The sequence below is a fragment of the Ambystoma mexicanum genome, chromosome 3q (genome assembly GCF_040938575.1).
Source record: "Ambystoma mexicanum isolate Mex_15411 chromosome 3q, UKY_AmexF1_1, whole genome shotgun sequence".
Lineage (NCBI taxonomy): Eukaryota > Metazoa > Chordata > Amphibia > Caudata > Ambystomatidae > Ambystoma > Ambystoma mexicanum.
The window spans coordinates 375,018,553-375,046,410 of NC_090926.1; the positions used below are offsets into that span (position 1 = coordinate 375,018,553).

A 27,858-nucleotide genomic window follows, 5' to 3' on the forward strand; every position below is an offset into this window, starting at 1 on the left:
CCATACCTGGCGAATTCCTTGGGTTTTTCGGTTTTACTTGTAACCATAACGTCCCTTTTAACAATGTTTTTTCACTGAACTTCATGGGTTTTTACCAGTGCACCCTAAATTGCTACAACTTCCTAATATCATGCTCACCCCCATTATAGCAGCATTATCGGCCAATGTAGACATTTTTTACTTAACTGTGCCATTCCTCACCTCCTAGCAACATTTTTAACACTTCTATAAACTTTTTGTAACTTTTTTCACTATTTTTGTGTTCACAGACGTTTGCCTTCATCGTGGACTTTCCGGACAGTGTCATGTGACCACGCTCATGGGCGCGGCATGATGATGTGTTCGCAAACGTGAATGCACTTTGTGAATGGGTCTGTGCTTTGCGAACAGTTTGAAACAGCAATTTCAGCTGATCTAGGTCATTTTAAGCTGCAAATGTACCGTTGCACAGCTCCTACTACATCTTTTCTTACTCATTATCTATTAACAATCTAGAACACAGCATATGCATGGAAGAATATTAGCAAAACTGCTATATATCTTCAAAAATGGCATTGGCTATTGCCAACCCTCCCCTCAGGAGCCACCACCACCAGCTGGAGGGCCTAGACAACGGAAGAATTGCAATAATTCAGAAAACAATGAAGAGGACTGGGAAGATGAGGTTGAGGAAATGCCTACCTGTAGCACCCAGAATATATCAGGACAGACTCCTGTGTGCAGGAAGTGGGGGGCACAAGGGAACAACACGGGGGGACCAGAGAGGGTGGGGATGGCCTGTGGGGACAGAGGGTGTAAAGACATGTTGGTGCATACTTACCTGCTGTTTTAGCAGGGGGTCGGACCCTGGATCCTCCTGGTCTGAGCAGGTCCAAACAGGAATTGCCCTTTTCTTTGACTGCTCAGGGGCGGCAACCAGGAAGGCACCAGTTGGGCGGGGCTTGCTAAGTGGTGAAAAAGAACAGCAACCAGAAGCCACCAGGTGGGTGAGGCATGCTAAGAGGTGAAAAGGAACGGCAACCAAGAAGGCACCAGGTGGGCAGGGCTTAGTCCAGGTGACCTAGATCCACTTACACCTGCTCCCAGCTGCAAAGGAAAATAGGCTGGAGGGCTCCTTAAGTAGGGAGAAGAGCAGCAAGCAGGTACGCAGCAGGTGAGCGGGGCTTGCTAAGTGGTGAAAAGGAGAGGCAAGCAGGAAGGCACCAGGTGAGCGGGCTTGCTAAGTGGTGAAAAAGCGGCAACCAGGAAGGTAGCAGGTGGGCGGGGCTTAGGCCAGGTGACCTAGATCCACTTACACCTGCTCCCCAGCTGTCTGGGGAGCAGGCAGCCTCCACACCATGCACCGCCTCACCAAATCCAACCACCGGGATGCTCTCAGAAAGGCTGTTCCTTTCTCAGGAAGTATTCGGCTGTCTTCCTCTACCTCGTCTTCCTCAACCAATACTGCAACCACACAGGCTACTTCTGTGGGGCACACAATCCCACCAGCTACCTTGCAAGCTATAAAAGAGGCTGTTGATAAATAGAGACAACAGCACTCTCTATATACTGCAACACACCACTCTGTATGGGGGAGCAGTTTCGAATTGCTTTCGAGGATGTAATCAAGGAGCATGAGAAACACTGCCCCCTACCTTATATGTAATGGACGCCCAACATTTCCCCTGTTCAACTGCCCCTCCATTGCTGTGCTTGCTGCCCCTTCCCTTACTGCCCCCCCCACCTTACTCCCTGGCCTCTCCTGCAAATTAAAATAAAAAAGAAACATTAAAATAAAAAACACCAGAAAAAGGTTCCTTTAGGAACCACCTTTCAGAGTTAAAAAATAGACGTAAAATAAGCTTATAGACTCCATCTACATTTTTCAGTAAAGTAGTTACACTCAATAAGATTCTCCAACATTCCCATTAGCATTTCTACTATGCTAAAGACAAGTGAGTGATCTGACACAGAGTGGTGGGGTGGCCCAGGGGACACTGTACAGCAGGCCACACGAAGCTGGGCTTTTCAGTGCAATGAGACCCTAAGTGACACATGGAATACCCACCGGCAGTCACGGAGGGCTGGGACACCGCACAAAGCCGTAAACTGTGATCACTGTTGGGAACTGCAGGATCCATGACAGCACCAAAACAGGCCCACAAGCCCTTGGGTGTGCAGACAGTGTCACAACCCAGCAGGAGCAAGGGCATAAGGACAATAAGAAATAGCAGTGGCGTAGGATGTGGGAGAACATAACCCACTTGTGACTGGTCCCTTGATGCTTAGAGGGGCCCCCCCTGGACCTGGGTGCGGGAGCACCACATCTGAGACTGTTTTGTGCCCCGGATGGCCTTGTGATTGCGGAAGAAGAGGCACATAGAGAGTGCGGGGGATGGGTGAGCGCACCTGAGCACAGGCCACAGAAAGAGCACGGCAGAGATCGGCGCCACGACACCGAGGGTGTACGAGCACATGAGAGGACACAGCCCATTCTGGGTGCGAGTGGAGATACAAGCGCACCTATGGACTGCTGAGGGTGGTGATTGACCACGCGGACATTTGTGTGGGGGGGGAAGCATGATGGGCCTCTACCCAGTTGACATAGCAGGATGTCCTCCAAAGTGGTTAGACCCAGGATCAAGTAGCCTATGATGGAGGCCTATGCCAAGTCGCCCCCGGGTGCGGAGGGGGGCAAAAATAAGGAGACCCCCGCGGCAGCGGCGGAAACACCGGGTACGATCCAGGAGGTGCTGGCAGTGATTGCTGATCTAAAAGTGGCCTGGGAGACGAAGTTGGGCCTGGCTATGAAAGAGCTGCAGGTGGGCCTAGACCTCAAGATCGGAGCGGTCCAGAAGGAGGTGAACCTGCTGAGACAGGATGTGCGGATGATTGCGGAGCGCACTGGAGCCTTGGAAAAGGAGATGGCCCCGACTACGGAGGCGTGCGCCGCGCATGCAAAGGAGCTCCATGCCCTTGTGCAACGGGTGGGCAATCTGGATGACAGAGCTGAGCAGGCAGAGGGGAGCGCCAGGCGCAATAACATCCATATAGTGGGTCTACCGGAAGGAATGGAAGGGCCAAACCCCACTGAATACGTGGAAACCTTGCTCTTACAGGAGATAACAGGTGGGGTGCTGACCCCGCGGCCGCTGATCAGAAAGATCCTGAATTATCAGGATCGAGAGAAGATTCTCGAATTTTTTCGGAGGGGAGGAACGATTGAGAAGGGGTCAGCAAAGATCACGGCGTACTCGGACTATACGCTGCTTGTACAGCGTAGTAGAATGAACTTTGGGTCGGTCAAAAGAAGGCTGAAATAAACAGGCCATCGCTACATGTTGCTCTACCCAGCCAAGTTGAAAGTGTTTTATAAGAACAGATCCCTCTTCTTTGAGACGCCGACTGAGGCGATGGACTGGCTGGACATGCAGGGCCGACCTCAGGAATCGGATGTCCAGATGGAAGCTGCGGAAGATAAGTAGCGGGTTGCTGTGGCACCGGGGGTGACATAGCCCAGACATTGGGACTTGAATATAGAGTTGTATTCTGCTTGTGGGGAGTGAGCCGTGGTAACAGCTGGCTGGACCCGTTGAACGCACTTTTCCTAACATAGATGATAGGGAGCTCCTGAGAGGCACCCCTTGATCCCAATAGTTGTATATTTAGTTAGGTCACTGTTAGATTGGTGACGCCCTGTGGGGTCCTAGTCCTCGGATTCGAGACAGGACCAGACGCGGGTGGGCCTGAGATCCAGGGATGGAGCTGGGCATTTGTTGGGGTAGGGTAGAGTGGGGGGAGGGGTTGGATTGTGTGCTGTGGTGTGGAGTTGGGGAACAGGGAGGGAGGGAATTGTTGCAAGAGGGAAGGGGTAGAGCTGGAAAATGAACTATTAAGGGGAGCATTAAAGGGAGTGGTGGGTTGGGAACAAACCGAGTAGATGGCATCAGGTAATCTCCGAATTGTGACCTGGAATGAAACCAAGTGATGCTGTACTTAAAGAGGATGCGCATTGACATAGCCCTGCTGCAGGAGACTCATCTCACTAGGGAGAAGCTGGAGGTGGTCAGGAGAAAATGGAGGGGTAATGTTGTGAGGGCTGCGTACTCGGCGTACGCTAGAGCGGTTATCACTTCGGTGGCGCCGCACGTGCCGCTTCAGGTGCTTAGCTCAACGGTGGACCCGGAGGGCAGAATGGTGGCGTTAACAGGGCTCCTGGAAAACAGGGAAGTGCATATCATAAATCTGTACGCCCCCATCCACGACACAGTGGCTTATTTTAGGTCCCTTTATGGAAAACTTGGCCCACTGGCCCACTGGCTGGGGGCGCGGTGGTGTGGGGAGGGGTCTTTAATTGCACCCTGAATGCCAAAATAGATAGGTCAGTTGACAAGGCGGGGAAAATGGCGCTGGCGGCCAGAGCCAGGGGACATTGTTGGAAGACCTGGGCCTGGAGGATGTGTGGAGAAGGCTACATCCTACGGATAGGCAATATTCACACTACGCAGCACCACATGACTTGCACACGAGGCTTGATTATGTGTTTGTAGCGGCTGAGATAGCGGGTGAAATGGTAGGAGCGGAATACAAGGCCCAGGTATTATCTGACCACTTGCCTTTGGTGGTAGAGTGGCGACATCAACCCCCCAGATCGCGGATTCCAACGTGGAGACTTAGGACAGAGGCACTACAGGATGAGGGGTTCCGGGAGGATCTGAGGGATGCCATTGAGGAATATTTTGATATAAAGATGGGCAGTGTACGCTCTGTGGGGACATTGTGGGAAGCGTTTAAGGTGGTGGTGCGTGGAGTAGCCATTTTCAAGTCTAAAGGGCTCCAGGGGGGTATTGAAAGGGAACTTCAGGAAACGGAAAGGGAGCTGGAGGGCCTCACACGACAGGAGGATACCGTCCTTGATAATAGAACCAAGATAAAGGATCTTCAGTTAACCTGCAGTGCACTCTGGGATAGGCTGTGTAGACTAAATTACAAGAAATACATGGTGAGGCTACACGCAGGAGGCGACAAGCCGGGCAAACTGCTGGCCTGGCTGTATAAAAGTGAGACCCCCGTTCAGTGATCAGTGAGATTAGAGATGAGGGAGGTCGCATCTGCAACACCCAAGAAGGAGTAAACGAGGAGTTTCTGAAGTTTTATAGACACTTGTATGAGGACACAGGGGAGGATGTGCGTCAGGACATTCTGGACACATTAGAAGACATGGAGCTTCCCACCCTGGACGACCTAGAGCGTGCAGAGTTGGATGCTCCTGTCACCCCGGATGAGCTGGAGGTGGTGATTCAGAATTTGCCCACGTGTAAGGCGCCCGATGGGATGGGTTGCCTAGTGAGTTTTACAAGACATACAAGCAGGAGATGATTCAGCCACTGCTTGCCATGCTTAACGAGGCCTATGAGCAGGGGGAGCTTCCATTGTCCCTTCGCGAGGCTGTGATCATCCCACTCCTGAAACCAGGCAAGCCGGCCATGGAGTGCGGGTCCTACAGACCTTTGTCCATGCTCAACCAGGACAGCAAAATACTTACTGCCATGCTGGCTAATAGGCTGAAGAGGGTGATCGGTAAGCTGATACACCCAGATCAGACGAGCTACGTCCCAGGCAGAAACATCACTGATAACCATAGAAGGCTACACCACATTATTGACCAAACTGAGGAAGATACGGGCGAGCTGGCTATCGTGTCGCTGGACGCGGTCAAAGCCTTTGATTCGGTACGGTGGCCTTAGCTGAAAGCGGCCCTGAGGGGTTACGGTATGGGACCTGGATACATCAGGTGGGTCTAGTTGTTGTACAGCACCCTGATGGCCAGAGTCAAAACAGGGTCCATAATCTCAGATATTTGGCAACTCAGCAGCGGGACCAGACAGGGATGCCCCTGGTCACCCATGCTATACATACTAGCACTAGAGCCGTTGGCAATATGCCTGCGGCAACAATATGGGTAGGTGGGCATTAGCACAGTAAGTGGTAGCCACCTGGTATCACTGTATGCGGACGACATGCTCCTTTATCTGCGTTATCCGGAAGAGAACCTGCAGTATGTGCTGGATGTGATGGACCATTATGCCACTCTCTCGGGCATATCGGTGAACCCTAGGAAGTCTAGCCTGTTTCCCTTGGGCAGATATAGGAATGTCCCGTTGCAGAGGCTGCCTATCCTGCCGATACCATGGCAGATTGAGACATTTAGGTATTTGGGAGTAAATGTTTACCACAGGATCGAGGCAGAGCACCAACATAATACAGAGAAAGCAATAGAGGGGTTCAGGAACAGCATGGTGTTTTGGTCTAGATTGCCCCTGTCTATGATGGGGAGAGCGGCCTTGCTCAAGATGGTGGTCCTGCCTAGACTCTTGCATTTTTTTTTGTGAATGTTCAGTTTTTGATTCCCAGGAGCCTATTTGTGAGACTTCATAGTGTGTGTAGGGGTTTCGTGTGGGGTAACTCCAGAAACAGGGTGGCCCTGTGGAAACTCCAGAACCCGTGCGATTAGGGGGGTATAGGCCTGCCAAATTTTGAACTCTATTATCTGGCGTGGCAGCTGCTGTATGTGGCCAGGTGGCTTTCGGTTGAAGATTCGGCGGAAGCCAGACTTTTGCGGGGAGACTCAGCCCCATACTTTTGAGGGAAGTGGCGTGGTTATGAAAGGACAAACTGGTGGGAAGGGGGCGGTTATTGAGGCTGGGCTGGGAAGTCTGGCGCAGAACATGGAGAATGATGGGTGAGTCGGAGCCGCACTCCCAGCAGGCCCCACTGGTGGCGCTGTGCGGGAACGACTCCCAATTATTTGAGTCAGTCCGTAGATACTGGGAACCGGTAGGCTTGGCCACCCTTGGGTATATATGGCAGGAAGGGGAGACAGTGGACTTTCAGAGGTTGCAAGAAGAGACAGGGGTGCATCGAGGTCAATTTATAACCTATGCTAGGCTACTGAAACGGGTTAGAGAGAGATGGCCGGAGACAGTGCTAGCTGATGAACCTGATGCCTCCCTGGAAACTATGTATGATGTCTCGGAGGGCGGGCACGAAATATCGAGGATATACGAGCTCCTGAGAGCAAGGGCAGGGAAAGAGTTGCTCCAATTGAGACAGGACTGAGAGGAAGAGGTGGGAGGACCCATGACAGACTGGCAATGGGAGAGAGTCAAGAGGTACCATAAAAAGATGTCCCGGAACGCGAGACTCCAACAACTTCAACTGTATGTTACCCATAGGGCTTATCTGACCCCTGGGAAAATTGCAAGGTTTGCAGGCTCGGTTACACAGAAGTGCCCCAGGTGTGGGGAGGTGGAAGCGGGGCTGCTACACATGTTCTGGGCTTGTCCGGAGGTACATAGATTTTGGGATGAGATTAAAACGAATCTGGCTGGTGGGGGAGTGGTGTCGGACGTGGGATCAGCCCAGGCATGCATGCTCGGGATTTTTCCCAGACCCCGGGACTTAAAGCACATAAGCAAAATGAAGGATTTAGCTTGTGTCCTGGCCAAGCGCAGGATTGCCATGGGCTGGAAGACGGCCCACAGACCCAGGGTGGAGCTATGGTGGGCGGACCTCCTGCAATGGGCGGAAGCGGAATCCGTAGTTTGGTTTGAAGCGGTCACTAGGGGGGGTGAGGAGGAAGTAGGCCCCCTGCTGGCCTGGCGGCAATTGGTGGCCTCTATGGCAACCCCTCACCAGGGTAACAATGAATCAGAGAACCCAGATGATGAGTGCATAGGTACTGCGCTACCCGATGATGCTCCTACAGATGACACGAGTGAGCTGGCTCTAGTTTGGGGGAGGGGAGGGGTAGGTCGGGGAACTACACTACCACACTGCAAAATGTGATGGTCTAACAATGCTTTATTATGTATTGGAACAGTTGTATTGTGTGGTGTTTTTGTTTGGTTTTGAAAATAAAAATAAACTTTAAAAAAAAACAACCCTATCAACATATTAAGATTACACACTTGAAACACTTGTGTATAGGTGTTTTATAAATGCCATATCATATCACACCAACTGCCACGTACAAATGTTCTACAGATCTTTTGCATATGCATTTCACTTGCTTATCCAAAGAAATTGTACACACTGCCGCTATAAATGCACATACACATTGTGCAGTAAAAGGAGTGCATGAATGGAAAGAGGAGTAGGGATTACCAAGTGCTCATACAAGCCCAGAAGGAAAGTGCCAAGACATGCCAAACTGGGAGGCCACTAGCTACCTGCTGGGGCAGAGGTGGCCCAAGGGTGTGGTACACATCCGCCACATGGTAGACACGCAACGGCAGTGCTGAAGGGGGCGGTGTACTGGTGCCGATTAGATATAGAAATATGGAATGGAAATATTGTAGTCCTTGCAATTAGCAGGAGCCATGTACACATTTTAGGGCTGCAGCAATACGATCCTTGGGCTTGAGGCCAAGGATAAATCTTGCAGCCCTATTCTAGAGTAGCCAAAGTGGAGATAGACAACAAAGGGGGGGGTTAAGGAAGAGGCTGTTTCAGTAGTCTAGCCTACACAAGACCAGGGCTTTACAGACGTTGAGCTTCTGGCGGAAGGTGAGGAATGGTAAACTGCCTGTAAGGAGGTCAAGCTGAAAGCATGGCCTTTCTTTACAAGCTCCAAAATGTAAGAAGTAAAAGAGAGAGAGCACTTAAAGATAACCCCAAGGTTTTTGACCTCACAGGATGGTGACAGTAGAGGGCCCAAAGACAGCGGCCAGAGGGTAGGAGAGAGAGCACAAGGGTCACAGGAAGAAAGATCTCTGTTTTACTGGCATTTAGACACAGATTGTTAGCCACACACAATGCCTCAATGGCGGTCAGACAGTTAGAGATAAAACATGAGAACAACAAATTAGTTCAGGGAAATTTAAGGAACCCTGTGCGTCATTACCATAACACTGGAAATGAGAAAAGAAGGAAGACATTAGGTATGCCAGAGGGACAAAATAGATATGGAAGAGCCACAATTATAGGATAAAGCCCTGGGGTACTCTGCAGGTATACAGTGAGATGGTGGAGTACAAACAGCCCAGTTGAGGCTGGTAAGGGTGATTAGTGAGGAAAACAAGTCACCCCGTCCCGTGCCCCGTCCATGATGCTAATGGTATCCTGTAACCGATGTTTAACGAAAATACAATTGTTCACCGTGTGAAAGGTGGAGGAGACATCAAGAAGCACTGTCCTCAATTGTACTACAATCATAAATACCATATACACTTTAATGATATCATTACACCATATTACAAATACTGTATACTCCCACTACATTACCTTTAATTACTATACACATTACTATAGTGTGCATGGCCAGATTCTTGGGGGCCTGGCCTATGGCCACAACCACCACAATAGAATTAAAACATATAACATGTATGTTGCAATACACCTTCAAATTATAAAACTCACCCAGAGCCCCCTGCCATCCATATGATGGCCGCGGACAGTAAGAATTGACCGCGGACTCAGCGGCATCTGCAAACCCTTTTATCACCTATAAAAACAGCTCCATATCATCTTTATTCCACTCTCCTACCCTTTCCATGCTCTCTTTCAGCCATCAAATAACCCCAAATGTGTTTTACAGACTTTTTCCCCACCACGCTATCCACGGACACCAGCGGCTGTCTGCGGATCTAACATGGCGACTGTTTAAAAAAATATGACGCACATCACGCTTTTCACCGCCCAATCAGCAGGCATGTATGATGTCCGCAGTCATCACACCGCCCCCTAATTGCTCCAGAGTCATGCGCGGACCCCGAATCAGGAAATTAATCTGCGGACCGGACCCAGTTATCACTAATTTTATTTCACCTACTTTTTGGATGTTTAAAAAATATATACTGGACGGATTTACACCACATTTACAAATGCACGCTTTTGGGATCAAGCCGCTGCTCCTGCCGTAAATTTGGTGAAAATCCATTCAGTAGTTTGGGCTGTAGGCGTCAACAACATTTTTCTTTCCATTGCGTCTATGAGGGTTTCCACAAATGTTGGGACGCCCCCTGTAACTCCCCCCCACCCTCCACCCCAGACAAAACAGCACGATACTTTGAAGAAACATTTCGAGGGGGCAATATACTATTTTTACAAAGTTTGGTGAGTGTTCGTTCAGGGGTGGGCAAAGTTATACGCTACCCAAAAAGTGCTCTTTCTATGAGTTGAGCAACTTAAAAATAACTACAGGGCTGCTACTGCAGGCCTTGTCAAATATATAGATATATATTATCTTTTTTCAGCGTGATTGATTTCAACCTGTGATCTTTGAATCACACGTTGAAATCAATTGGAAAGCCAAGAGTTCTGGTGCTCATGGTGATGAGGTGTGTGTTGTTTGCATCCTGGAATTGCAGCCTTGTGTTCATAATGGTCATAATGTGAAAAACGTAGACTCGATGGGCTATTCACTCCAGGCATGGTGCAACTTGAGACTTGGTGGGCTACTCACGCCAGGCATGGTGCAACTTGCGACTTAGTGGGCTACTCACGCCAGGCATGGTGCAACTTGAGACTTAGTGGGCTACTCACGCCTGGTGCATTTTGGTACTTAATTGCTTACTCACGCTAGGCATGGTGCATTTTGGTACTTAATTGCTTACTCACGCTAGGCATGATGCATTTTGAGACATCTGTCTCTACCATACTGTGGTTGTGTAGATGGTGAATGGCCGCACCACTGTCAGCCCCTCTCTATCATGAATGTTATAGCATCTTGATGTAACTGAATGAACCCTGACATACTCGTTACCACCGCTTGATTACCACTGGCATTATCCAGTATATTCTCCTGCTTGCTAAGTGCAGGCATACTGACTAACCCCCAATAGTGGCGGGACACTAAAATATCCGAGCAGCAGCCAGATTTATTTTCTGGGCTCACCCTGAAATATGATGCCAGTTAGACTGATTTTATTTTGGTTGCTTGCACAGGATGTATGCGATCTCTTTGGGTCTTTGGGGGAGAAACAACTGATAGGATGTTTACCTCTTAGAGTCTCTTTAAAACTAGTGCTAACTTTTCTGACACATTATTTGCAATTGCTGAAAAAGTTTTCTAGGGCTGCAAAGAAAGCAAGATAGATATTTAGTGTTCTAAGGACAACATATTCGTAGCCCATCCAGTCCAGATATTCACCTTAGTAATCTGCGAGTTCTGAGTTTATAATGAAAAAAGGAAAACTACAAGTCCCAGAATGCATAGAAAAAGCAGGACTGGGCGAGCTATGTATTAAGATGTTTGTAATTAACTGAGGCTCGCCCTATGAAAATCTAGAAAATATGGAAAAATGTGATCATTGAGGCCAGTTTAAACATTAGTACCCGGCGAGAGAAAATCAGAATGCAACAAGCATTCTGATTGGATCTTGCCGGGTCATTACCCGGTCGAGAATCCTTCGATTCTCGGCTGGGATTCCAGCCGCCTTGTCCTCGGCGGGGGCGTGGCAGCCCCTCAGCCAATGAGGAGGCTTGAAGCGGGGCCATCCCTGCTCCGAGCCTCCCCACGACTGAGAAGCTGCCTTCGCCCCCCGCCGGGGACTCGGGTAAGCTTTTTCTTTTTCCTTCCCTCCCTACCTCCCTCCTCCCTACCCCACTTACCTTTTTGCTCCTGCGCCCCCGCTGGGCAACGATAGCAGGCTCCAGCAGTGTGGAGACTCGGAGCGGGCCATCCCTGCTTCGCGCCTCCACACAGCTGGAGGCTTCCATCGTCCCCCAGCGGGGATGCAGGTATGTATTTTTTTTTTATTCTTCCCCTCCCTTGCACCCTCCCAACCCCACTTACCTTCTGCTTCTTTTTTCTCTTTTTTTTTTTTTTCGGGAGCGGACGCGCTGCGAACACTCCTGATGGCTGCCATGGAAAGGGAAAACGGGCTCCGTTTTTCCTTTCCCGGCGGCCATTTTTTATCTTTATTATTTTTATTTTTTTCTGTTTCGAAACGTGCCGAAACAGAAAAAAAATGCCATTAGCACCCCGATCCAATGGGGCTGGGGTGCTAATGGCAATAAGACCCTCGGCGGCGGACCAATACCGCCGCAGGTAATGCCCGGGGGCTTCGTTAAGGCCCTCGCTATGCTCGGGCCTATAACTACGGCCCCAGGCATTACCTGGGGTGTTATTGGCCCGCCACCTCGGGTCTTATTGCCACAATATTATTCTGGTGAGAGATCCTACCGCCTCCAATCTCCTTTGATGGGGAAAAACTTGCATGCCGGACCAACCTGCACAGTGGCACATAGACTCAGAGTCACCTGGAATGGTATGATAGAAATATGGTAGCCTTAGCCTTAGTTGAAGCTAAATAGCACTCTCCTCTGCCATGCATTTGCACTTAAGGGTCCAGCTGGGACATAAAATCCACCTGGTCACCACAGAGAAAGTGTCCAACAACCGTAAAAGCCAATTAATTATTTATAACAGGCTAAGTACTATATGAGGGGGGTGGGGGTTTGGTTCAGTGTGTTGCTAAAGGTGTACTTTAAAGCATATATGATCCGTACAATAACCTGCACAATGCAGTAACTAAAACGGTCTCGTTTTGGCCAAAAACACTAGCCCACATTGACCAAAAAAAGTGGCTTACAGAAGTAGCGTGTCAGGCCTGTGAGGCAGCCCGAAACTAAAAACTGTGTTGGGCCCCTTTATTGCACCCCAAGAACTTTATTTGTACAATGGGTTAAAATTGTGCATCATACATCACACGGTCTGTGAAAAATAGGTTAAAAATACAGACTATTTGTAATCGGTTGTGTAAGGGAAAAATCCAGCAGATGTAAGTCACCACCGGTGACTGGAGCATTTGCCAATGCATTTTCATGCCTTTCCCCACAATATTCCCCACAATATATGCCAGTATAAAAAAACATTTTCACGCTGGCTGCACCCATACATTAGCATTCTGACTGCACTAATATATGACAGTATTCCCATCAAGGAACATAGTTTTATTTGCACATAATGTCAGTAATGATACTATAAGAAAACATATCCAAGCTGGCTCTGACAATATATGCCAGTACCCCCATGTAGGAACATACACCTGTGGCTTTGCAAATGCCATGCCACAGTAAGAAAGCATGTCCAAACTGGCTCCAATGCAGACCAGTATAGACATGTAAGAACGCTTGTAAGGCTTGTTTTATCATAGATGCCCAGTAAAAAACATCATGCCAGAGTAAGAAATAGTTAGACTGCGCTGCACAAAGATGCAAGTCTAGCCATGTAATAACACTGATCAAGCTTGCTTTATCATAAATTCTCAGTACAAAATGTCATGGCACTGCAAGAAATGGCTAGACTGGCTGTACCAAAATGCCAATCTAGTCATGTAATAACATTTATCATGCTTGCTTTCTTTATCGTAGATGCCTGGTACAAAATGTCATGGCAGAGTAAGAAATGGTTAGACTGGGTGCACCAAAATGGCAGTCTAGCTATGTAATAACACTTATTATACTTGCTTTATCATAAATGCCCAGTAAAGATATCACGCCACAGTAAGCAATGGCTTGAATGACTCCACCAAAATGCCAGTCTAGCCATGCTTTAATACTCATCAACTTGGCATTGCCCATAAATGCCAGTAAAACATGGCATGTCCCATCAAGGAAATGTCAGCAGTGCTTCATTGCTTCCTGGGCCCCCAGCACCTCACATGCACACATAATCACATTCATACCCATTCAGCCACTAGTCATTCACCCATGCACCTTCTCTCATATTCACTCACACACACTCACGGAACATTCACACTGCACACCCACCAAGGCCATTCACGCACACTGCATTCGTATTCAAATGATGACACACACATTCATATACATACATACATGCATACCATTCACATGCACAAACGCATATATACATACACATCCGACACGCACACATGTATCATACACACAATCAAAAATTACACATATAGACAAAAAACACTTTTTTACTGTTTTCTGTGTTGGGTCTGCCACAATGCTCTGTATTCAGACTCCCGCTCTACACAGACAGGAACAGAAAGCTCTGTCTGCATGGAGGGTAAGAACCAGAGGCCTGGATACTGGGCTGCTCTGCCTCTGGTTCCGATACGCATGTCAGCAATCTGACATGTACAGAGGACCGGAGGTTGCTCCGTTTCCCTTGGACATGTCAGTCTTACTTGCCCTGGGGAGCCAGAAGCAGAGTGATATGATATGATAGGTTATTTATAACACGCTTAATACCCAGAGGTTTCTAAGCATGGACTCTGGGTTCGAACCTGTGGTGCTCCGTGTCGTCTTGCTTGCAAGGTGAGCATGTTGCCCCTGAGCTATCCTCCCGAGTACTCCTTTCCGATGTTTCCAGACATTCGCAGTCTCTCACCCCTCACCCTGACTTTAGTGAGGGCTGAGGCGGGCCCCCCTGGGCATGGGGCAGTGAGCTGCCCCCCCTCTGCAGGGACTGCGGGTGGCACCACTATTCCACTGCCTAAAGGTCAGACCAACCATGCTAGGTACTCAATGACTTGATAGTGCCTGGCAGCATGTGGCATGAACTCATTTTTGGTATCTGTCGTATCTCATGTCATTACTGTTTTGTTCCTCCTGCCCCACCTCATCCAGTGGCTATGGGTTCTGGGGAGTACTTGCTACTCTGACAGGTACTCCCCTCACCACCCTCAGCCCCCTCTGCACGACCCTACTTGGGTAATCCAAAATAGTCCCAAACGTATTGCCGGAGTTTGGTGCTCCAACTGGGCTGTGCCTGAAAGAGAGGAAACCCCGGTCTGTCCCAGTAACGACTATGAAAGAAAATGTTTGCACTTGGCATTACCTGTCCAGGTATTTTTAAAGGTACAAAAGCAGACAGTAATTCTTTCACTCTAACAGTGAGAAGATGTGGGATATATGAGAGAGAGAAAGAGAGGGAGAAGAAAAAGAGAGAGAGAGAACGAACGAACGAATGCACGAACCAGAAACTTTGGTATTTAAATCTCGCCAGTATTCCAAATTTTTATTAGGAATAGGAAATCCTTTAGATATTATAATTTATTAAATCGACTCTCGGCTGGTACTTGAAAACATACGGTCCTTGTTTTCCCTACCACTATGCTCAACCCTAACCATAGCATACAGTGCACAGCGGTCAGATGGACAACTCATGCATCATTCTGCCCTTCCCAATTGCTATTCTGAAGTTGAGGGTATTTGGCGGCCACTGGCAGTCCCTTTACTCTGAAGCCATTATTATAGCATGGGAGATTTGGGTTTTCTTTGGGTGGGAGTTGGCAGGCCAGTGGGCAACTATCTGTGTGAATTAATGACTGCTTGTGCGAGAGGTTGTCGAGAACCAGGCTGTGGAAAGCTGCCTCAAGAGATACCCGAGGTGGTGAGTGCTGCATTATCCCCCATTTCTCACGATTGTCTCTTTTACAGATGGACCATCCTCCGTTCCAGTGGGCTCCGAGAAGAACCACGCCGGCTCCCCCGGGAAACGTAAGCTGGAACAGGAGGAGGTAGGAACCGCAAAAGAGCATTCCCAGCAGGTGGGATCCAGGTGCGCTTGCCTCCGGACCAATAAGAATTAGCTTGTTTATCAATAGTAGCGCCTGCAATGCCCTAATTCTCCCTGTAATGGGGACAAGAAGTATTACTACTTTACTTATTACCCGAGGAGTTAGAACCAAACCCTCCTGTCTTTCTCAAACCTGAACAGGGTCTAATGAGCAGTACTTTGGTGCACACACATTTTTGAGGGGTCTTTCACTCCTTTATCTCTTCCTCAATCAAGTTGAACTATTGCACCGTCGTCTCATGCAGAAGGCACTGAAGGGGTTTAAGGTAACCCTCATCATTTACACAGGCTCCTAACATGGGTTGACCATCATTTCACAATCCGAGTCCAAAAAAACACACACAGACACGCGCGCGCGCACACTCACACGCACACATACACTCTCTCTCTCGCTCTCTTTCTCTCGCTCTCGCTCTCTCTCTCTCTCTCTCTCTCTATCTATCTCTACAAGAGTGACAATCTTTCAGACTCCATTGAGTTTTCCACACTCGTACTCCTTAAATGTCTTCCTATCTTACATAGAATCCTCTTGAGGGTCCCGCGCACCGTGTCTCTGATAAACTGGAGCACGTTTTCATCCCATACACAAATTCCTCAATTGGATGCCTTGACCTCTTGATTCCTGAAACCATCATATGTTTCCTGGACTCTTACAGGTTCATCACTCCTTCCTCTCTTCCGTAGGCTTATAATACAGACCAACACATCCTTGTTTCTTAAATTGCAGAGAATTCAAACTTGGCCAATCGTACCCTCACCTTTCCTTTGGCTGCTTAACAGAGTCTAACACTCCCTCAACCATTATAATGAGTAATGAAAAGGTGTAACACACACTTACGAGTCAAACAGGGTGTAACATAGCTGAACAATTCTATCTGTTTCTAACACTTGGCCTTTACACCAACTCTTAGTTGATCTAACAGTGTCCCACTTCCCAGACCCCAATAGGGTCCATGACTCCCTCACCACCTGCACAGTCTGTGCACCTTTACATCACCCTCCTGTTTACAGATTACTTTTCATCGAAAGAAGTACAAGGAAGATGGGGAAAATATAAGCATTTAATTTAATTCATCGAGCTCATCTAACTAGAGTGCTCTGCAATAGATTTTTATAATCTTTAAAAAAACAAAAGTACAAGTATCGCACATTCCTAATATGGAATAAAGCAGCCTCTGCTTTTTCCTTAAACACTTCATCCTAGCATCACCCCATCCTTAATTCTCGTAATGGGGTGTAACACAGTCTCCTCCTTTGTGGACTATAGGTTCTGCCAGATCCTCCTACACTGACTCATAAAACACTGGGTCTAGCGAGCCCTCCTCGTGTTTCCAGACTCTTAATGAGGTCTAACGCGCCCTTATCCCTTTCCATTCCATGGGTCATATGCACCATCCTCAATTACCCCCGGGTTCAACACACCCTCCTACATAACACACCCTCCGGCCAGGGTCTATGACATGCTTGCACAGATTTCTTTTGGCGTCTTGCAGTCCCGCATTTCTTACACAAGCATCCCAGGGTCTAACATATCCCCCTCTCTTACACAAATAATGAACTATGTCTAACAGACACTTTATAATTCTTTAAATTAATCCACCTTTTCGGGTTTCATATCAATAGCTATGGAAAGATGGGCATGATCACTAATTTTTTTTAAAACATGGGGTTTTAGAAAATACATGGAAGATGACCACAAATGCCAATAAATAATCAATAGTAGAGTACGATTGAACATTAAGACGGTATGTAGTCAGTATATCGAAAGAAAAAGACGAATGAAATAATACCGAAAATATAACGAACAATAAATATATGAGGGTTAGGGGTAAGGGGTTATAAAGTGTGGGGGTGGTTTGGGGTGGAATTAAAAGCATGGGTAAACTGGTGGTTTTGAGGGACGGCCCCCCAATATTTAACAAAAAAAGTCGGTATTATTTAATTCGCTATTTTTTGACGATTCGTTGTCATCACATGTAACCATTACAACAAGTATATTGTCTTGGAATGTCATCCAACTTCCACCCATTGAATATGAACACAATTGTCCCCAAATAATAGCTTCCTTATTTGCGATTTGTTGTTACATAATACTCTAAAAAAAATATATATATGTATTATTGGGGATCTCACCAAATATATCCTCCTCTATTCCATTATCTTTACACATCTATATCTATTGTATAAACGTGGCATTCCGGGACGATATACGTGGGAGCTAATTCACAGACACGTTTTATAATGGCAAAACCCCATTGGAAAACGTTCTGTGAATCAGGGCCTTAATGTTCAATCTTCCTCTACTATTGGGTCTGTGTAATGCATGAGGTTGTGTTAAACTCAGTTTGGTGTTTGTGTAATTGAGGATGGTGTGTTTGACCCAGGTAAATGGGAATATAATATATGAGGAGGTTTAAGATATCAGCATGCATATCCCTCCATCTTGTGGTAGTACTGGGAGTCTTCTTTTTACCCACATTATTTACAGGGCTATGTATGAACACTGAGGTATGAAGAAGAATTAGACATAAAGTTCATAGTGCATTAAACCGAATTCCCTTGAGGATGTTAGAGGGAGCATGGGGCTTGTGGGGGTAAAAGGCAAAGTTGGTGCATTCTGGATTAGAACATGTGTGCGTGCACTTGCACCGTCTCAGCAGCAAATGCATATCGTACAGGTAAAAGGGATGTGCTTCAACTCAAACTAAAATGTGGTGAGCCTATATGTTTTCTAATGCACTGTGAATGTGTCAGTGTTGAGATACTAGAACCACTGCAAGTCAATACAGAGTAGCCGCCAAGAGCGCCATTGATGGCTCAGCTGTGTACATACTAAAGGTATCTGCTATAATATTTTGTAGACAAGTGCTATGCTTGGCCTCTATTTCCCACTCTCGTACTACCGCTAATCAATCACTACCCTGAGCTGGCTGACATGGGGGGTGGGACCTGCGGTGTCAATTGCTCTATGACCCGGACACATACTGGCTTTGGACGCCCCTTTAGCCTACCTGTAAGGGTACGAACCCTGCCTCTGCTCGCCCTCCTCTCACGACACACTCATTCCTTCACAGCAGTGGCGTCTCCAGGAATCAAATTTAGGGAGCGCAGAGAAGGGACCACATACAAAAGTAAGGGGGGGGGGCATCTATAAAAGGGCAATGTGTACGCTTTTCCTAAATTGACACGGACAAAGTAGTCCAAAGTGGGCCACAGGAGGTAAAAATCATTCATTTATACAGCAAGCAATTCTGTTGGAAACGCATTAAGATGTCTAATACTTCTGATGCCAGGGCATCAACCCCAAGCAGAATGCCATGACTCACAGGTCAGTAGGAATGACACCAGTTTTATTATTCAGCCAGGAGAACGTGCAGTGCACAGCATTGGGTTTGGACGTGCCAGAATATAAAAAAACTGAATTAGTTGAAAGGTGTTAGCACCAAATGCCATGTTACTCCAAAGTACACCCTAGTGTTGATCAAATGCTGAAGGGTGCTGTAAATGCACAGCGACCTCTGTTGCTCAGCTACGGGGAGATGCTCATAAAAGTGCCATGGTTCTCTTAAATAGAGCAATGTTCAGTGCACTGTGCCAGCCTACCAGTTGAGCATAATATATGATATATGATATGATAAGTCATTTATAACGCACCTGTACACAAGTGTTTCTAGGTGCAACAAGACATGGAAGGGGAGACAAAAGGAGGGAAAGATACAACGATCTTAATAGGCCTTGTATCATTCAGATCGCTCAAGTGCGCTCTGAATGACTTAGTCATAGTAAATATAATGCCAGTTTCAACAGTGGCATTGCAGCCTTGCCCAGGCCTTCCCCTGTATGACATGTTCTGATGTAAATGCAGCCTGTAAATCCAAAAATAATGACATCACAGGCATGAGCAGGAACCATATGTAATGTATACCCTTGCAAGGGCCACAATGAGTACAACTTCAAAAGCCCCACTAATAGTATTATATTGCTGGTAGATTCTCCATATGTAAGGTAGAGCCCCACGAGTCCCAACGCAAATGTCCCAACACAGGCTGAACATCACGATATGAAAGGTATAGCCTCACAGGCCATGTCCAGGTGCTGCCATCATATTGTACGTGCACATTCAAATGCCCCCTAACTGTATGGTAAGTCATCATGTAAAAGGCACCGCCTTGCAGCAAATGCTGCTATCATATACAAATGCCCTCCAATAGTGCCTTCACAGACCTGCTAAGTAACCAATGTGTAAGCTTTAGCATCACTGCAGAAAGTACTTCTCCTGAGGACATACAAACGCAGACCTGGCCTGATTTACAAGACTAGATTGTTTTACAAATCAATGTATTGTCCACTGTTTTTCCTCACTCAATTTGCAACATGTAACTTGACTTGAAAGCCAGAACTGTTTAACGTAAGACTGAAACTAAACATGGTGTTTGTGGTCACAAATTACAGAAAACAATTTACGTTACTAAAGATTCAAACGTGAATTTCTATGGATCGATGCAAACCTGTTGATTACAATATCCATGCATATTTGTATTTGGGCAGCAAGTCTGGATTCAGTTGCCAGTGTGGCAAGATCTGATAGCCTTTCCTCTGTCGTTGTTGTGTGCAGATAAGGCTTTGTCTTTGGTGCAGAAAAGCTTCTTTCAGACGAAGTGCTGCTCACTGGAAAAACACAAGCAATGTTATACAGTCATACAGTTTGAAGACTGGACAGCACAGGGCTCTAGAAAGATTGTGAACTCCAGAATTGTGTACACCTTAATGGCATCAGATGCCTTCTTCCTTGCCAGGGTTACCAGTGCCTGCTTTAGTTCTGTTTGCAAGTTCTCCAGGTTACAGTAATAGAATGTGGCAATAGGTGACAATTTCTCAAAACTGGGAAAAGAATCAGATCTGGGATATTTATTGCCTGTATACCTTCCATGACCAGCTAAGTATCTTTTGAAAAGCAGGATTTTAGTTCTGAGATTATTCGGTCAAGAACTATATACACAACATGTTAAGTGAAATCGTCTTTTATGTCCAGTTTTTGGTCGCTGCCCCACAGTCTCCATTCTGGCACTATTTCTTAAGTGGCAAGGCAGTCGAAAATCACACTTTTTGTGAGGCCAATTCCGCCTCATCATTTGGAGGTGCTTTTATACCACCACGTACTGCTCAGGTGGACTGCTTCGTCCCAGACATTTTGTATTGTTGCATAACTCTTGATTAGGCATTTCCTCAAGTTCTTGTATGGCTGTCCGTACAAGGACGACAGCTGAGACCAGATCAAGATCTGCTTGCTGTAACATATTCTTATAGAGTCTGGGTCCTTTTCAATATGTTTTCAAAAAGCACAAGTGCAAGAATGAAGCTGAAGTTAATGAACTGCTGAATGCCGTTTATAGAATTTCAGGAATCCTTCATGGACAGAATTATTTTGTAAGTATTCCACAACAGACAGCTTTTTGGTTTTGCGGAGAGCTTTAGTCTGATCAGCAAGAATAGAAAATGGGCTTCCTTTAAGGTTTTCAGCAATGCCCTCTCTGACCAGAGCAGCCATATTTGACAGAAGCTCTTTTTGATTGGATGGATGTAAATAGCGTGCATTTTTGGACCATTAAGTTTCTTTGTTTTACAATATTGTCTTTATCAGCAAGTAAATACAATATTTCCCTCACATTTTTGTGACTGATGTCATCAGAGTTGCAGCGATGCTCCCTTTGGGCATTTTTAGTTTTATCAGTTAACAATAAAGCTTGAGCACTTGTTTTAATGTAATGCTGATTTTCAGTTACATCTCTGGTGTATGCCTCACTGAGGCCTTTCATGATTGATGTATCGTCTTTTATGTTTCTTTTGAAATCCTGCCATATCACATAGCCTTCCTTGTGACAAGCAGACTTCTCATGCTGCAATTTTCCTTTGTCATTTTACAATGCATTTTTACAGTTGCTGACGCCTACACTGATAAGTTACTTTTTAAAGTTACCCATGAAGAGATTTGGGCCTAGAGAGAAATCGGCATGGCAAACGGTATGCTGCATCGGTCAGAGGATGCTCCGGACCAAGGCGCAGGAGTGATGCTGAACCAACCACCCACTCTGCGGTCTCAGTGTCTGCAAGTCAAAAGCTTACACAGACCTCTTTGACCAGAGCGGGGAAGGAGGTTTAGGGTTGCGATGTTTGGATAGGTAGGGGGATTTTAGGGTAACCGGATTGAGGGTAAGGGAGAGGTTATGGATGGGACTGGGGAATATTAGGATAAACGATGATTGCACATTTTTCCTTGAAACTGGCTGTTGTAATTGCCTAAACAGCTTTACATGTAAAGGTGTTATCATTCACACTTCACTTCTAATGAAACATGCACGTGTTTCTTTGAACACCAAGTTAAACCACACTTGTACTGGTGAGAAAACAGTTACTGACATAGACCCATTTCATTCTCATGAGAATAGTCACACACATGCACTAGCACACTTAGCTTTTGCTTCTGTCCTTAAGTCCTATCCAGCAAAGGCTGTCGAGTCCTGTGCCACATCCTTGAAGTCTGAGGATCAGATGCCAACTAGAAGAAAACAAAGAACAAGCATTAGAGTATGCTTTCTGATTGGTCAGTCGCTCATACACGCTACTCCTTCCTCACACATTCTACACTCTAAGTGTTTGAAGGTCTTGGGTTCCGACTGGGTGCGCTGTCGCACGTGGCTTCCATCCCCAAGGGTCTGCGCTGGCCCCAAACACGGTCTTTTTTCTGACCGAGCGTATGAATAATGCAGTTATATCTCAAGCGCCTTCCCGGCGTCACGCTCCGTGAAACCACAAACACATGAAACATTAAACAACTAAGAATCTTCCTCGATGTTCACGCATTCACTGAAGTTGTGACCATTAGTTTGATTCTCCCCCGAGAACCCGCCCACTTATTTTTCTACGTGGTGGCGCAGGGGCTCTGTAGGGGTTGGGAAGTGCCCCCTGCGCTTTCCCCATGAATCCCAGGGACTGTTTGAGCAGCGTTGTACTTATCTTCTAGAAGCGAAGGGCCGGATCGCTGTTCCAGAGGCTTTCAATGTTCATCCTGGGTCTCCCTCTTCTGGCTGAGACCCCATTCTATCACAATATTCACTCCCTCGTTGGGGCTTGGACCAGGGATCTCCCTCGTTCAGGCTCGGGATCCTCTTGATATCTCAATGTTTACATTTAGTCTCCCTCGTTTCGGTCTCGGACCATGGACCTCCCTCGTGTGGAGTCGGATCCTCTTTTCAAAAACCCACATGCGATGGGTTTTGCTTAAACCGTTGCAGGACCACTTCGAATCACTTCACTCAATTGTTTTCATTAATTGTCTACTTTCATTTTTTTTGGCAGGATACCTTATAAGAGCTTCGATTGAGCACATTCAAGGTGCCGGATCAATCTGAACTTAAGAAGGCAAGATATGATACCGTTGACAAACATTCATCAGCAGTTAAGCTTTATTCGCGTCTTTCATCACACGAGTTTAACTATGTTCATTCCTCGCTCTTTATACAATGTTGCTGCTTGCAACCTTGACTTTAACACAGACCGGTCTTGCATCGGTCTCCCCAACTCACTGGCTGTGTTGATCTCTCTGGCGCTTCTTTGTTCTTGAAGGAAAGGACGGTACCATGGCGGCTACTGCTCCTCCTCTCTGCCTTGGTTACGCGGGAGGGCCATCAGTATCTTTGACTCACAATGCAGGATTCTTCAGTCTGGTTTCCAGGACTTATGCTTTCTGCCTAGAAGGTTTCTTGAAAGTAATGTCATCTTGCCGAAAAGGTCATGGGTATTTCCCTTCTTATGAACCCTTCTGGGTTTGCCGCCTTTCTCCCCTAGTTTAGCTGCTGACTCGAAACTGCTGTTCCTTCGTGGGCTTTGCCTCGCCCAGAGTGCACTCTCATGCTCCGCCTTTTATCTGTGTAGGGAAGTTTAATGGAAGTCAGGTGTGAGTGATTGTCAGTAATTGCCTGACTTCGCCTGACCATAGTAGCGGGACATGTCAGGTACACTGTTCTGGTGTGAGCCTGGTTTCTCCAGAGCGGGCTTTCCGTGTGAATGAGCTGGATATGGCAAAGAGGGGGGTGGGTAAGGTTCCCACATATCCTACCTAGTAGGATGGGAAAATAGTGTTGCAGGGGAGGGATGCTGCGCCTTATCATCCGGTGTCCCACTCCCCGAAGACCCCTAAACCAGGTGATCCTCCCACACTGACCAACCCCTGGGTCTGGATCCAAAGGCGATGGCTGTGGCCTGGCCACCTGAGAGATCTGCAGGGACTAGTGGAAGAGACACCTTCTGGTTTCTCACAGTGGAGACATGCTTAAACCATGAAACTGTGATTATGGTTCAGCACCTTCTGAGCGAGTGTCCGCGCTCATACGGTTAGTGTATTCCACATCTTCCCTCTCAAACACTTGAACCTCATACACAGAAGACTCATTCTGCTGCCTTTTGTCTTGCTGCTGCTTGTTTATAGCTTTATCTGTTTGACGCGTTACTGTCGCAGGGGAATAGTACAACCGGATATCCATTTCTGGGGCGATTGTCTCACTATCAAGTAAACGCAATAGATATGTTCTATTTGTTCAAGGCAGCCAGCATGTGTGGCTCACTCACAAGCAATCGCATTCTAAAGCACGGACGGCAAACCACCTCCCGCACACCTTTTCTTGCCTCCCTCCTGGATTATTTTCTCACTATAGGAGCAGTCAGTGAACACAAATTAACTGCACTTCATGCCACAGAAATATTGATATGGACCAGTGAAATAGCTACTTGCGACTCTTGAGAACCAATTTTTGCAACAATTGTTTTTATATCAAATAGAACGTCTAAATCACATCACAGTAGAAAATTGGCCATTTGTTCAACTTCCTTAATACGCAGTTTTCTTATCTGCTATGTTCAGGAGAAATACAAAAATGGTTTTTAATGATGCTGAAAGCCGTGGCAGATTAAATGTTCAGTGAGTGGTTATTTAGATCAGTCATTGTTGTGAATACCTATGCATGATCAAATGGCTTAGACAAGTATTTTGCCAAGAAGCACAGTGCCACCTTCATTCTACACACCTACAAAGCATACAGAAACATTCTACACCTCAGCCAAGGACCTCCATTTTGTCAACAAATTATTGTTGGGTACACAGTAAAACAAGTACATTAAATATTATTTTTTTTTAATTCAATTTTTTTGGTTTCTCATGGCAACAAAGCGTAAGTACAAACAATGACATTGGGGCACTGGCCTGTGTCAACTTCCATTAGAGAACCATAACACTCCGCTGTATACACCCTCCCTCCCCCCTCCCGCACAAGACCCCTCATAATAGGGCACACAAACCACATCACCATGATTATCCTTTTCGGGCAGTTCCAACCGGGCATGCAAGGAACAAAAATTAGTAAACTGTACTTGGAAAAGTACAATGAGTCTTATGCCACAAGCAGTTTCGGGCCGGGTGGAGTACTCCTGTTAAACTCCTGCCTCATCCTCTACGTTAGAGAACGCCTCCATGAATTGCAGCCAGTCAGTCTCAACCTGCGTGCTGGAGCCGTTGCTGCTGTTAGTCTCTCCATAAAATAAATATCCTTGGCCACTATCACCCATTCCCTCCTTGAGGGGAGCGATGGTTTCTTCCAGGTCCTGGCCCATGCATCTCTGGCTGCCAACAGCAGGAAGTGTGTCAGGTCCGGGAGTTTCTCCCAGTGGTCGTCCCTGTGGCGGAGTACGAATATTAGTGGAAATGGCTCTAGTGAGTAAACCCCCTCTCCCGCCTCCTTAAGCCAGCTGAGCACTTCTGACCAGTAGGCTTGCACTTTCTTGCAGGACCACCGCATATGCCAGTAGTCGGCTCTTTCTCCACATCCATGCCAACACAGCGGGACGGTACCTGGGAACATCCTAGAGAGGGAGATCGGGTCATACTGCCACCTATGGAGAGGAGCTTGATGGCGTGGGACTTGTACTGGCATAAGATGGATGTCTTAAAAGCCCTGCTACATAATTTCCCTCAGAGCCCATCTCCAATGGCACAACCCAGGTCCCTTTCCCATTTCCCTCTGAGGCTTTTAGTCGTTCCCTCCCGGAAGGTTAGCAATGCTCCGTACAAGAGGGAGATGAGGCCTTTCATTTCTGTGTGGGTGTCTAGAATTTTCTCAACTGGGGTAAGCCCTCTTTGTAAGCAAGGTTTTAGTTTCGGCTTCATTAGGATGCCCTTGAGGTGAAGGTATAGAAGCGGGGAAATATTAGCAAACAATGAGGCAGTTTCTATAAGTTGACAGGGTATTGCCCTTAGATAGATATTATTAACACAACAAATTAGGCAAAACACAACTGTATAAAAGCTACTAGCAACTACCTGAAAACCCAAGGATAGGTCCAGATCGTAAAACCAAACCCTAAAAACCAGGGTTTTATTTATTTTACTTATTTAACTGTGGGGTAGACTCAAATCTATGCAAAGAAGAATAGAACAAGGTTGTGACTGAAGACAGGAGGATAGAGCGAAAAGAGGGTGCTATCCCTACCTAACGTGCGCTCTTAGCTAGGTTGCGGTGTTACAACGCCTATCTATTAGTGACAGAATAAGAGTAAAATTGCCACTTCTACAGTAAGTAATACGTTCAACCTTGAGAGTCTCAGCCCACTCTCTTCTCGATTGGCTTAAATCGGAAGAGACTAGCAATAAAACCAGGGAAAGGAAAAGAGAGTCAGCCCAGGAAAGTGAAGAGAGTCAATTTTTCTCTTCAAACTAGACCGTGTGGCATCTAATGGGATTGACAATTTTTAATAGCCCATTGATTGTCACACCGCTCCTGGGGTACTCAATTATAAAAATGACACAACTTCGGGAAATGAGATAAGTTCCCAATCCCATAAACACACACAAAGACAATACAATCACCACTTCCCATGTGGAGTCAACTTTTTGCTCATGGAAAGTGGGACAATGTAAACAAGTTTGCTCAAGACTAAAATGGGGGTAAATTGGAGTCCTTTTAGATGATACAAACACCGTCGACCGGTTTCAGTGGCTTAGGTTTAGTAACGCCACATTCTTCAGGACAGTCTAAGCTCCTCGCGAGTTGGTGCATTTTGTTATGCAACAACTAGTTTAATGAGGACAATGGTTAAAAACAATAGATGGCATGGTACATTACCACCCTGCAGTAGGTGTCATGGAACTGGAACACGCCAGAACAAAAGGGAGTGAATACCAAGGGTTCCTTCCCAGACTGTTCCAGTTCCATGACACCTACTGCAGGGTGGTAATGTACCATGCCATCTATTGTTTTTAACCATTGTCCTCATTAAACTAGTTGTTGCATAACAAAATGCACCAACTTGCGAGGAGCTTAGACTGTCCTGAAGAATGTGGCGTTACTAAACCTAAGCCACTGAAACCGGTCGACGGTGTTTGTATCATCTAAAAGGACTCCAATTTGCTCCCATTTTAGTCTTGAGCAAACTTGTTTACATTGTCCCACTTTCCATGAGCAAAAAGTTGACTCCACATGGGAAGAGGTGATTGTATTGTCTTTGTGTGTGTTTATGGGATTGGGAACTTATCCCATTTCCCGAAGTTGTGTCATTTTTATAATCGAGTACCCCAGGAGCGGTGTGACAATCAATGGGCTATTAAAAATTGTCAATCCCATTAGATGCCACACGGTCTAGTTTGAAGAGAAAAATTGACTCTCTTCACTTTCCTGGGCTGACTCTCTTTTCCTTTCCCTGGTTTTGTTGCTAGTCTCTTCCGATTTAAGCCAATCGAGAAGAGAGTGGGCTGAGACTCTCAAGGTTGAACGTATTACTTACTGTAGAAGTGGCAATTTTACTCTTATTCTGTCACTAATAGATAGGCGTTGTAACACCGCAACCTAGCTAAGAGCGCACGTTAGGTAGGGATAGCACCCTCTTTTCGCTCTATCCTCCTGTCTTCAGTCACAACCTTGTTCTATTCTTCTTTGAATAAATTTGAGTCTACCCCAGAGTTAAATAAGTAAAATAAATAAAACCCTGGTTTTTAGGGTTTGGTTTTACGATCTGGACCTATCCTTGGGTTTTCAGGTTGTTGCTAGTAGCTTTTATACATTTGTGTTTTGCCTAATTTGTTATAGAAGTGGGGAAAGCCTGCAGATTCCCAGAGCTGCTTCCAGCTCCTGGATGCTTATAAATGTGTCCTCTCTTACCAATTGGCCTACCCTACACAGGCCCGCGTCGAACCATGACTGGTAGTGTTCATGGCCCGGGATTTCTTCCAGGACAGGAGTAGACCAGATATGGCTCAGGGGGGAGGGCCATGTGGTGAC

The 27,858-nt window shown here is 46.6% G+C and overlaps 1 protein-coding gene across 1 annotated transcript in view; it reads left to right on the forward strand.

The window, feature by feature from the left end:
• The window catches only part of CCDC69 (coiled-coil domain containing 69), a 284,855-nt gene that overhangs the window by 138,888 nt on the left and 118,109 nt on the right, over nucleotides 1-27,858 (forward strand). Inside the window, exon 3 of the mRNA XM_069654005.1 lies at nucleotides 15,397-15,476. Coding sequence (XP_069510106.1) covers nucleotides 15,397-15,476 — 80 coding nt within the window. The remainder of the gene's footprint in view (nucleotides 1-15,396; nucleotides 15,477-27,858) is intronic.